Source organism: Sebastes fasciatus, chromosome 5 (genome assembly GCF_043250625.1).
Source record: "Sebastes fasciatus isolate fSebFas1 chromosome 5, fSebFas1.pri, whole genome shotgun sequence".
NCBI classification, from domain to species: Eukaryota; Metazoa; Chordata; class Actinopteri; order Perciformes; family Sebastidae; genus Sebastes; species Sebastes fasciatus.
Window position 1 is genome coordinate 3,534,203 of NC_133799.1, and position 13,521 is coordinate 3,547,723.

The 13,521-nt window shown below is 40.7% G+C and overlaps 1 protein-coding gene across 1 annotated transcript; it reads left to right on the top strand.

The window, feature by feature from the left end:
* The first annotated feature begins 16 nt into the window (after positions 1-16).
* b3gnt7 (UDP-GlcNAc:betaGal beta-1,3-N-acetylglucosaminyltransferase 7) lies at positions 17-4,871 on the top strand. Its single transcript, XM_074634568.1, has 2 exons — positions 17-261; positions 1,876-4,871. Coding segments are annotated over exons 1-2 (1,248 nt in total). The 5' UTR covers positions 17-259; the 3' UTR covers positions 3,122-4,871.
* The last annotated feature ends 8,650 nt before the right edge of the window (positions 4,872-13,521 follow it).

Genomic DNA, 13,521 nt, shown 5'->3' on the forward strand with positions numbered 1-13,521 from the left:
GAGGAAGAGAGGCCAGTCCTCCTCCTCCTCCTCCTCAGCACACACCTCCAGACACACCAACCTCACACAACTCTCTGCTGCTCTGTGTCTGTCAAGACTGTTTCGATGGAAAGGATCATTTTATCATTTTGTCCAACAGCTGAAGAGACATAAACCTGAACAGTTTCCACTCCTCTTTGGGCTCTATAATCGGGTTTTCTATTGGTTTATTGCCTCCAAGCAGCCAGCACATCACAGACCGTCGGAAGCATAAGAGAAAATGTAAGTGGCGTCTTCATCATTTTGTAGGCAATTCATTATCAATTCCTCACCATGCTTTTAATATGAGACAGTTGTTATTGTCCTCTGTTGGTTGGACCTCTGCATATTGAGGCGTCAACTAAAAATCTTAAAAGTCACACATCGTGATTTTAACTTAAAAGAAACTGCAAATTAAGTGAACGCATCTTACTTAACTTCAATTTCCAGGTGATACTGTGGATGTTAGTATAGGAGGTAAAAAATGTGGGAAAAGATGATCAACTTTAAGAGAATTTAAGTGTCACATATTATCACTCACAGCTCAAGTGCAACTGTATATGAATTTCGTTCAAATTGCTATTTTTAAGCACATGTTTGACCTGGATTGACCTTGTGTTGTGGTTACCTGGCCCACATGGGAGTGACTGTGGGGGTCGTGTGTGTGAGTGTGTAACGAGCCCCGGCTTGACACGTTGGAAATGTGAGCATTTTGCAGCTCCAGGGGTTAAACTTCTCTGTCTTAAGTGCATTCCACATGTTCTTCCAGAAGTGACACTGGTTAAATAAAGAGTGACAAGTGCTGCTTTGTGACGTCATGCCATTTGTTTTTAGAGCAAACAATGGTAAAGACACTATAGGAAACATTTTAACATGTCATTGTCTTTTTTTTGTAACACATTATGGTGTGTGTACAAAAAACAGTTACAGGGAAAAGCACATGATCATAGTATGATGTGAACCTTCCCTTATAGGCTACTCTTTGCTTTGCTGGCTTCACATAAAACATCAAATATATAACATACAGATCATGGGGGAACATTACTGGCTCTATATGAAACAAAAAGTGCTATTTTTTTATATTTCCACCAATATTTTAAGACCAATTTATTGATTTTATTTTGTATTATTCGTATGGGAGGGGATGCATGTCAATTAAACTAATAATCTGGGGTTTTATTTGGTGTGTTATTCCTACTCTTAGGCTTATCACAGTTACATTTGGGTTTAATTTGGGGTTAAAAAACAGAAACAAAAGAACAACAAAACAATTTCTTTTACTAATGTTTGATCCCATGGGCTGCAACTAACAATTATTTCTATCATTGATTATTTTCTTGATTAATCGATTAGTTGTTTGGTCTATAAAATATCAGAAAATGGTGAAAAATGTCCAATATTGTTTTCCAAAGCCCAAAGATGACATCCTCAAATGTCTTGTTTTGTCCACGACAAAAGGATATTCAGTTTACTGTCATAGTGGAGTAAAGAAACCAGAAAATATTCACATTTAAGAAGCTGGAATCAGAGAATTTTGACTTTCTTGTTTTAAAAAATTACTCAAAGCGATAAATTGTTTTCAAAATAGTTGGCGATTAATTTAATAGTTGACAACTAATCAATTAATTGATTAACTGTTGCAGCTTTAGATCCCATGTTTCAATTTCTGGCAGAGCTCGTTGTTTGAAACTCATAGTGACCTCTCAATATACCTAAATGTATGTGAACTCAAATCAAACCGCTCCAACATGATGTTAATATATTTCAATATTTAGCTTTCCGTCCATCAAAAGTTATTTGAGTTGGATAATGTTGCCCTAACTCTGACTGACATCTGTGATCCTTGTCTTCACCCAGGATGAACAACCGAGATCGCTGGAGGGTGTTCAAGAGTGTGAGCGTCATGTTCTTCCTGGCCGTGGTGGGGCTGACGGTCGTCCAGCGAGGGAGCATCAACGTGGTGGCTCCCTTCGAGCTCCAGAGGCGGGCTCGCATGGACGCCTCCGAGGGAGCGGATCCTGGAGCTGCTCCGGAAGACTCGTATCGGGCGATGAACAGCTTCTGGAAGGCCAGCAAACGCCAAACGGCGCCTAAAGCTCGGGCCAACACGCAGAAGCCCCGGATCACTGAGGACAACGTCGTCAGAACCTGGGATGTAACCAGCTCCAACTGCAGCGCCAACCTCAACCTCTCGAGTCAGGACTGGTTCAGGGGTCTGGAGGACAATTTCAAGCAGTTCATGCTTTATCGACACTGCCGCTACTTCCCCATGCTTTTCAACCATCCAGAGAAGTGTGCGGGGGATGTAGATTTGCTCATGGTGATAAAATCGGTGGCCACCCAACACGACCGAAGGGAGGTCATCCGAAAAACCTGGGGCAAAGAGCAGCTGGTTGACGGCAAGAGGGTAAAGACCCTCTTCCTTCTCGGTAAACCGTCCAGCGTGGCGGAGAGAGCGAATCACCAGAAGCTGGTGGAGTACGAGGACTACATCTACAAGGACATCCTCCAGTGGGACTTCCTGGATAGCTTCTTCAACCTCACGCTCAAGGAGACTCACTTCCTCAAGTGGTTCCACACGTACTGCCCCGGCGTGCGCTACGTCTTCAAGGGGGACGACGACGTCTTTGTCAGCGTGGGGAACATCTTTGAGTTCCTAGAAAGCAGCAGCCGTGCGAAGGACCTGTTTGTGGGGGATGTGATTTTCAAGGCTAAACCCATTCGTAAAAAGGAAAACAAATACTATATCCCTGTGGCGCTGTATAATAAGACGCACTACCCTCCGTATGCAGGCGGAGGAGGTTTTCTGATGGACGGGACCCTGGCGAGGAGGCTCCACTGGGTGGCGGACACCCTGGAGCTCTACCCCATCGACGATGTCTTCTTGGGCATGTGTCTGGAGGTGCTCCAGGTCGCTCCTATAAAACACAACGCCTTTAAGACGTTCGGCTTGGTGAAAAATAAGAACAGCAAGTTGAACAGAGAACCTTGCTTCTTTAAGAGCATGATCGTGGTGCACAAACTGCTCCCGTCGGACCTCATGCACATGTGGAATCTGGTCAACAGCGACCTGGTGTGCTCGCAGAGAGTGGAGATCCTATAGCTCGGTGGGAAACACCGGGTAAGGACAGCGCCGACGAGCTGAGCTGTACCTCGGTGGATACTGGTGCGATGAAACGAGAGTCCCAGTAAAACTCTCCTTTATGTGGAGAGGGACCACGGACAATATTTTGAATTTGCTGTTTCTGTGCAGTGGTGCAATATTTTGGAGGAGTTTCCTCAAAAGTCAAGTAAATTATGCAGAGTTTTTAACGGTTGTAGAATCGTGTATTTATATTGGCATTTTGAAGGACTCGCACTGTCAGCACGCAGATTCAGAGACAACGACCAAAGTTGAGCTTCAACGGGCGCGTTACGAGGAGGGCTCGCTTCACGATTACAGGCTGTTTATTCTGTTGAATTGCATATTTGTGATGGGTCCCCACCTTATCACAGCCAGACCATGGATGTATAATAGGACCTGGATACGGCTCAGCCATGCTTCCAATTTCTTCCAGTGGCCACTCGCCGTATTGCAGGGAAAAGCCCAAAAAGCATTTTCCCCATAGGCCGCCATTGTAAAAGAGTCATCTGTAAAACTGTTGACAGGACACCTCGAACTGCAAACAAAGTCAATTATGACTCTTTGTTATGAATTTCATCCATGGAGATTTTCTATTCATAAAACTTCCCTCGAGCCAAGAAAAATGATGTCAATTTTAAACCCAGAAGCTAGAAAACTTTTTGGGCGTATGCACCAGGTGAGCAATTCTCATTGGCATGAATAGGCGCCATCTCTTGGGGTCCGGTATCCAGTTCTTATAATACATCCATGAGCCAGACACACACCCTCGTCCTCCCCTCTTCAGTGACCAATACCTGTTTTTCCTCCTTCCTTCTGGTTCGATAAGATGGAGGTTTATTTTTTAATGGCCAGGAAGCTTGTGGCAGTGACACCAAATCCCCAACGGACGCAAACCAATTAAATGTGAATACACTACAAAAATGACATTTATTATGAAGACAAGTGGTAAACAAATCCATGAATGAACCATGTATCATATAGTGCTTTTGGATAGGTCAGAGGGTAAATATGTTTGGTTTAGTTTCTTGGAAATCAAAAGGGCGGTTAGTATCAGTTTGGTGCCCTGGAGCTCGGGTTGGAAAGCCATTGCACATGCTGCACAGCCTCTAGTTATGTTAGCATTTTGGGTTACATGCTACCTTCATTTGGACCAGTACTGTATGGCAGCTGCTGCAGTGGCTTCAAATCAACTAAGAGAAGGAAATGGCTCTCTACCTCAGTGATTCGGTCAAAAAAATGTCATCATTGGTCACCCTTTCTACTGTAACACTGATACCATTAGATTTTAATCACTTTTTGTATCGTAGAGGTCCTTGCACTTGTTTTTCTTGTTTTGTTTTTTTAATGTGACTGACTTGACGTCTACTACTCCTATACTACTGGAAACCTTTTAAAAAAAGAAAAAGAGTAAACTTGTTACAGGTTTGCTGTCCGTGGATTTGAATGTGCTGATATACTTGATGTGGATTTGGCAGAGGGTTTGCAATGACACTGTGAACTAAAACTATTGCTGGTACGAGTATATGACATGTTAATTTAATCCCCAATGAAAAGGGGTAAATGTGGGATTCTTTGTATTTAATTTAAAGCGTCATATTAACGGGATGATTATAAAGCTGAATGTTGTGGGTGTAGCGGGGGATGATTACGTCTAGGTGATGTAAATATATGTAAAAAAAATCTAAATGTACATAGAATGAACTTTGTAAATAAACATCTTGACAGTAAAGTCGTCTTTGAAAATCTGTCCTAGATTTAGCGGTTTCTTTGTGTTTGGCCTTATCGGCGTCAAACATCGATGTGAAAATCCATATCAGGTCACCCAACAATAGTGTCCAGTGTTGACATGTGGGTATCGGTGACACAGCTAAAGATTAAAGGAAACATATATGCTCAAACAGCATATGGTGTACTCACAAAGTGTTTATTTTATCAATGTTCAGCATGTTAACCCACAAGTATGTTCTGTTTTCTCTGTCTGCCCGTGATAAGATATCAGAGAGCCTTTGACTTGCGTAATTTCAACACTGTTTGAATATAAAAGACTGCTACTCTATAACGTTTACAGGGCATCCTTTTTGGTACAAACTCAAAAGAAATACGACACAACTTCCTCTAATAATCTCTGGCAGTGGTGGAATGTAACTAAGTACATTTAGTAGTACTCTACTTAAAGTAGATCAAAGTATATCAAAATTGTACTTGAGTATTTCCATTTTCTGCTACATTACACTTCTAATTCACTTCATTACAGAGGGAAACATTGTACTTTTTACTCACAAACATATACGCTTTTATGATATAATGCAGTACTACTAATCTACCCCATAGTATACAAAAGTATCGTGGCTCCACATTGACAAACTACAACATTAAAATGCTCTTACATGAACTCCTTAATGATTTAAAACAACATAATATTCTATAGTAATATAAAACACTTTTAAAGAAGCCATTGTGTTTAATGAGGACTTTAACTTATGATACTTTAAACATATTTTGATGCTAATACTTCTGTACTTTTACTTAAGTTATATTCAGGACTTTTACTTGTAATGGAGTATTTTTAGGCTGTGGTATTTCTATGTTTACTTAAGTAAAGGATCAGAGTACTTCTTCCATCCACCACTGATCTTTAGTTATTCTCAACGCACAGTCCTATTTTGTCTTTGTATTCAGAAAGCAGAAGGCTCCTGACTCAGTGTGACATTTCACACTGTTTATCAGCATCTCACGTCAAATATTGGGACTCTTTTCACCGAGCGGAACGGCTGAGACTGATACTGTCAGTAAACGGTGAACATATTGTTTAGTTTAATTGTCAAGTTGGCCCAAAAAAACAAAGAGGGGTCATCGCAAAACAAAACAAATACCTTTTCTGTTGTTCATCACAATCACTTCCAGGACAAAGACAAGAATCTTCTCTATATATTGTGTTTCAATAGGGGTGCACTTGCCAGCACAGAAGCTTAACTCAAGAAGATTTACCTGTCTTCTGTGTTAAACACAATGGCCAAGCGATATGGGGTCACACCTATCGAGAAAGTGAGCTGAATTATCTCTATTTGAATTATTGTTCATTCACTGGTGTGGTTCATTCACTCTGACCACATTGTTTCCTGTCAAGGATTATGTTTCTATTGAGGTCTAACATTGCATAGAGGGAAGAAGCAATATTAAGCCGTTAAATATGTTTTATTGGTCAAATTTCCTCTGTTGTTTGGGTCCCTGGGAATCTAGATACCGGCGACACAGGGGTGTGATTGTGAGATGATAACTAACTTCCTGGTGAAGAGGTGTTAAGAAGATAAGAAACAGGACGTTTCTGTGTGAGAAGGAACCACATTTCACTTTTGATTCTGAAATTGGGTTGCACCTCTTGGCAGTTAAAGAAAGGACATCCTCCCCAGATGTTGTGTAAATGTCAGTTAACGGCCGTTGTGGTACCGCTGTAGTTAAACTCATTGAAAAAGAAGTTTCGCTGGTATGATGTAATTTATGAAATATTTGTAATGGAAAGAATTAGTTTATTAATGAGGCTTCAAGAAACTAAATTTGAGGACATTTGGAAGGAATGGAAAAAGTATATTTCCCCAAAACGCTCTTCTTTTGTTTAATTTTTCTTTTTTCTAAATGTAATTTTTCTTTATTATTTATTTCACATGAAAAGCACCCCATTTGTGTGTTGTATAATTTCATTGTAAAAAGTGGAAATGTTGGTTCACTTCATATTTGTATCTAATTAAGTATGTTTTTTAAATGCATGAGTAAAACCAAATAAAGTAAAAAACAAAATGAAAAATGAAAAAAGAAAAAGAAGTTTCGATTTAAAGATTAAATTCTTCCCAACAAATGTTCACGCCCTACCTTAAAATCAATTCAGACTGACTTGACAGGATAGTTGTAATATTCATGGGTCAATTAAAATGTCTTGAACTTACTGTACTTTTTAAGCAGCTCGAGTTAATGGTCAGAGCTCAAGTGTGTATTGTATGTGTGGGTGCAATGAAAAAAAAAGGTGATTCCTGCCTCACCCACTTCCTCAAAGCTCCTGAAAGAACAGAAGCCAAAAGATGAGCCAGTAAAAAAAGAGTTGCATTAAAGGAGACACTATTGTTGCTCCACTGTCATAGTAAAAGGTCAATTCTGAATTTTTTCCCAGCCTAAACAGCACTGACTTTGTGGCTGGAAAGAATTGACTTATCAACCACCAGTCAAAATTGACTGTCATCTAGTGTAAATGTCCCACCCTGGTGATGATATTTGACTGTATGTGAGCCCACACGCAGCCTCCCACCCTGCCGGCAGACCGGGAGCTGATCATTTGTTGACACTAATTGGAGGAAGCTTTAGATGTCAGCGTGGTGCGTGGGGTCGGCTGGAAGGGCCTGCAGGCTTTCACACTAGCCCTCTATTTTCTTCAAAGGGCCTCTGGAGCACCGTCATTGGCGTGGCTAAAGATGGGAATGTTGTTGCTTGGGCTAAAATTAAAAAAGAACATTCCTCGAGCTACACGCTGCTGACTACAGCCTCTCTATCAGCTTATAGGCATCACAGAACATCTCATATATGCTAGAGACCTCGCATGCTGTGCCAGTTATTACAAATCATGTGTACTGTACATTACATTACTGATGATCACTTAACAGAGCATAGTGTCCCGGACCACCAAATGTGATTTTACATCCAATTAGTATAGTTTAGTTTAGTGGATGGTTATGTAAATAATCAAATTTCAAATGCACTTTTATCTTGTAGAGAAACAAATTACAACAATTTCGTTAGCATGCAAGCGATCATTTGGAAAAACGTGGATTGAGGAACTAAATAATCACCATAAATCAGTTTAGAACGGCGTATGAGAAATGGGAGAATAAGAGGCTATAAGCAAAAACTGAGATCATTCATTACAAATGAATGATAAGGTTGAATGACAGTGTAATGCTGGAAAGCAATCCTAATACCTCCATGCTGCAGTTAAAGGAATAGTTTACTTATTCACAGAGTTATATGAGAAGATCGATACCACTCTGTTTGCATGCTTACTATGAAGCTACAGCAATCAGCTGGTTTGCTTAGCTTAGCACAAAGATATGAAATGGGGAAACTCCCTATAACTCCCTTTGGCGTGGATTTTGGGCTTTGTAACTTTGCAGACCTTTCACTCTACATGCACAACAAAAACTATATAACACACTAAAGGAAAGGGGAAAAGCACAATAGCATAATCGGTTTGCCCGGGTCTGTCCGAAGGTATAGTTAGCAAAAATACTGCTAATAGCCGATCTGCAAGGAGAGATGCAATAAGATGTCAATGTAAAAATATGATGATTCATGATTTGGCTGAAATGAAACTGAGCACAGAATAAGCTGGCACAGATAAGCACACAGTATGTTCTTCTCTATTACACATATGTGGGGAAATGTAAAGAAGATAAATTCTTATGTGTGTACAGTGTAGTCCCTGACTCCCCATATCACGCTGGAAAAGAGGCCAAGGCGATGTGACTTACAGTACATCTGTGCTATAGGACACCATGAACTCCACAAAGATCCATTGTGAAGAGGACTCTGAGCTGTATACTCCCATTTAAAGAGGGTCCTATTTAGATCGGCCACTAAACACACGAGATAAAGTGTCAGTCTCTGGCCTCTCTCCTCTTCACAATGCCCTATTGACTCAGCGTCAAAGCTTTATTTAAGCACTTGCATGCTTATGGTTTGATTTGATTTCATATAGTTTGACATTTATTAGTCAAAGAGGGTCAAATTCTCCCATAGCTTCCTATATTATGATGACAATTACAACTTTTCATAGAGCTTCTTCCTTATATGATCCCTGTGAATTAGCCATTTTGACATGTCATAGCAGGGTAAACACAGGTGTCCCATTATGAAGAACTGAACATATATGATGGTGACCCCTGGAGCTACTATGGAAGAGTGCAGTCTTATTTTATTTTTATTTTTATTTATTTATATGATTTATTTATGTATTTATTTTTTCCCTTTAATTATTTTCTACCCTCCTTTATTTTTGTTATTATATTTTTTTGTTATTATATTATTTTTATCTATTATTTTTATCTTTCCTATCAAATTGTTCAAATTGTGCTTTGTATGTTAAGAAGTGTTATTGAGTTTAATTTACGATGCCTTAATGTTTGTAAATGAATTATTTTCAATAAAAAAAATTTAAAAAAAAAAACCTCTCTACTGCCTGTTCCTGAGGCGGACTTAAGTTAGTTAAAGAAAGTGACTTAAAGGGACTATTTGTAACTTTCAGAAATGCTTCTTAACAGCGACACCTGTGGCCGTGAAATCAACGAAAGTCAGCGTCGGGCTCCTGCTTGTGCTCGCTCTACATAGACATGAGCGAGCATCGCTCAAAACAGTGAGGAGACACACGTCAGCTAAAAGCACAATATCACTCTATATTTCAGCTGCTTGGCAGTAATGTTAGCTGACCAGACGAAGGTCTCTCCATGAATCAATGCTGATACTGTGTTTTCTTCTCCTGCCTCAGCGCAGGCTTCAGCAGCGGGGCTCCCCAGCGAGAAATTTGTCTCCCTCCGCCCGCAGCCGGAGAGAGCAGGAAGACACCGGCAACCGGTCGGTAGCGAGACGGTAACTTTTCTCTCTGCGGAGCCCCGTTACTTCCCAAGACACGGGAAACCTCTGTTGGTCTGGAGGAGCTGCAGCATTTATTTCTGCACAAACGTCCACTGAACATTCACTAGATATTCTCAAAGCTAAACTAACTCTTCTGCAGTGTGGAGTGAGCGAGCGTTCACGTCTAGTAGAGGTGGAGCGAGTACGCGAGAACGCACGCGCTGTCTGAGTGAAGGCAAGCAGGCAGAGGAGACTAGGCTCCGGCCACACGCGAGCATGCATATGCGAACGCGCATTTGTCCCGACCCGGTACATTTATAGGCTTAAAAAAGTTACAAACAGTCCCTTTAAGTTAGTTTAAAAAAGTGACTTAAGAAGGGGAAAATACAAAAAAAAGAAACAGCAGGAAAGCAGGAGAGAAATGATTTATAGCAATATGAACTGAAAAGCAGCACAAAGGTGAACTCAAGAGAAAAGAAAGCACACAGGTCATTCTAGATGGCTGACATAGCGCCACAGAGAAAAGCCAGCATGACCTCTGTCACCGTTCAGGGCGGGGGGGGCAACAAATCTCTAAATGGAGGTATTCAGTGGTGCCATCATCAGATCAGTGCCTCACCACCCAGGCACCTTCACGAACAAAGATCCCTGTTCAGCTACCAGGGCCAAGGGATGACAGCATACTGCTGTCGCCTGTTATGTCTGCTAGTGTCACTGACAACAGAGACCTGTCCAGCAGCTCAGGGTCACTGTTAAAGTCACACCACGTCCTTTTGCTAGTAGGAAATCTGAAATATAAGACTTTATAGTAACAGTATGAACGGTATATATAGATATTGTATATTGGGATTATGTATCTTTTTTCCCCCCCCCACAAACTTGCCTGTATCTAACTGCTGTTTGTTTGGCCTCTGCTGTCCGTGTTTTAGCTGTTAGTCTATGTCAGATTGCCCAAAGTGAGGCCGACATATGTTTCGATTGGTCACGCCAAATGTTTCTAGCAAAAAAAATGTGAGGTAAAAGTGATCCCTACTTAATATTATTATAATTATTTATTTATGACACTGTGTGCAGGAAATCTGTTTGGTGCAATTGAGGTAAAAAAAAAAAAAATGGAGCAGGACATTTCAATTAAAGGGAACTTGGGATCCTCATACCATTTTGCATCTTAACAACACAATAAAATAAAATGGGTGTTTTGCTTTTGGTTGCTAACTTTCAGTTTTGGCCCTCCAAGGAAACAAGTTTGGGCACCACTGGTCTATGTATAACTTCCTGTACTTTTGTTCTCGGCACTGTGTTAAGTATACCAACAGCTAGAGAAACTGCAGTTAAAATCCTTGTATGCCGAAGCAACAAATAAAGCTGATTCTGAGTTTTAAAGGTGCTGATGCTGCTGCTACCAAAATCTTAATCCTTTTCAGCAGTTTTATAGCTCTCTCATAGGCATCACCGAAGCACTGGATGTATTAAACAAGTGGCATACAAATGATAGTCGAGTTTCTTAAGCCTTTCAATTTCCGTTTAGTAAGAATATACAGTAAGTGCTCAAACAGTTTGTGGCAGAGCCCCTTGCATGCTTGATGATTTTAGAGTCCAGGGGCCTCATGTATAAACGGTGCGTACGTACTAAAATGTTGCGTATGCTGTGTTTCACGCTCACGCCGGGATGTATAAAAATCAACGTGACGTGAGAATGTGCGGACCGTCTTCCAAACTCTGTCATCTGGCAGTGTCAAACTACAAAGTCCTGAAACTCCCTAAATGTGTAAAAATATTTTTTCCACTCAACTTACTGAGCTTTATTTATGATGTGGGATCAAAAAAAACAACCCACATATTTCTTAACTAGTTTGCGCATAAAGTTTAACATCAGAGAGGCACAACAAAAACACATTTAAACTAATTTCCCAGAGATGGCATAACTTAACCACCGTGCCAAAAACAAAATCGCGTGCTGCACAATGTGGCAAACCACCGTGGTGAGCCTGTGTCCCCTGGAGCTACAGATGGATGAACCGGACCCTGGCACACCTAACAATGAGCCAAATGCAGCAGCTATACGGCGCCGTTTGGATGAGATACACAGAATGTAAAGCAACGAGGTGAGTTGAGACAAACATTTTTTTTTAACAAGGTCTTTTAATATATGACTTATCCCACCATCATTCATTCTTTTTAATTCGTTGCATATATATATATATTATCCTTCATTGTATTGACAATCTCTCTCTGTGACTCCAGCACAGCGTATAGTATATTTGAGGACGCGGCCAGACCGGCGCCCCTCAGCAGTCAAGGCACGGGGCGCAGCTGATCGTGCGCCTTCGGAAGCCTTCGGGAACCTTCGGGTGCGCACGGTCAGCTGCTGTGGAGACGTTGCGTTTGTTACTGATTCCTGATGAAAGACCATCAAATAAAATATGTTTTCTAGCTTCCACCTCAGTAACAAACACTTCAATTTCACACTCTGTGAAATTCTTCTTTTTTGTTCCTTTTCCAGCGTGATTTGACGTTGTTATTTGGACAATAAGTGACAGCATGGCGCGTGTTTATAGTCATTTGCATAGTTATTAATGGGAGGAGACAAGGCGGACCAAGTGGCACGTGCAGCTGCGCTCAATTTCACGTCAAGTGGGATGTATAAAGGAAAGGTGCGCAGGAACAGGCGTACGCATGGTTTTATACATGTGAAAATTTCTGTGCGTACGTACTTTTCCAATTTTGTGAGTACGCCATCTTCCAGTGTGAAAGCTGCGCAGTCTTTTATACATGAGGCCCCAGATCATGTAAGCCTTTCTCACAGCAGACATTTTGGCTCGTCACAGTAGGAAAAGCACTGTTACTAATAACACTAACTTTGGCTCTGCTCCATTCAAGTGTCCCGGTGAGAGTGACAGCGAATCAGCATGCATGATACCAGGAACCTGAAATCAAAGCAGCTACATGGAATTCAGCCATTGTTTAATGTTTACACCGGTGCTCTTCCTCAGTGACATGTCAAAATGTCTTCTGTGAAAAAGCCTCCACTCAGCTTCCCTGCTAGTTTTATTTGATATAAGTATAAGAAATATGTATATAAGTATAAGAAGTTCTACTAACAAATGGCCCATCAATGCCCAATTTAGCATCACCTGCATACAATCACTCAGTATGCAGTTTCCCCCTTTAGAGAACACTGACAGAAGGCTACTTGACAGACACCACCACCTTGTGGATAAAAAGTGGCATGTCCTCCAGCAGCTGTTTTCAGCCGACTAAACAGCGATGTACATTAAATCACAACAAAGGCTAGGTTACGTTTCAGTTGGAATTGTTGCTCTTAGATCGCAAATACTTTAGGCTTACAAATATGACCACCTTCCATCCATTTATATAATTTACCTGATAAAAAGCCAGTTTTAAACAATCTGTCAGCTGGGTTGAACACTTTAATAAACATCTTTAATTAGGGCTGTCAATCGATTAAAATATTTAATCGCAAGATTGACCAGTTAAATACGATTAATCGCATTTTTCATTTGGTCAAAATGTATCTTAAGGGAGATTTGTCAAGTATTTCATTCTCATCAACGTGGGAGTGGGCAAATATACTGCTTTTACAAGTGTATATATATTTATTATTGGAAATCAATTAACACAGAACAATGACAAATATTGTCCATGAACTCTCACAGGTACTGCATTTAGCATAAAAAATATGCTCAAATCATAACATGGCAAACTCAAACACAACAGGCAACAGCTGTCAGTGTGCTGACTTGACT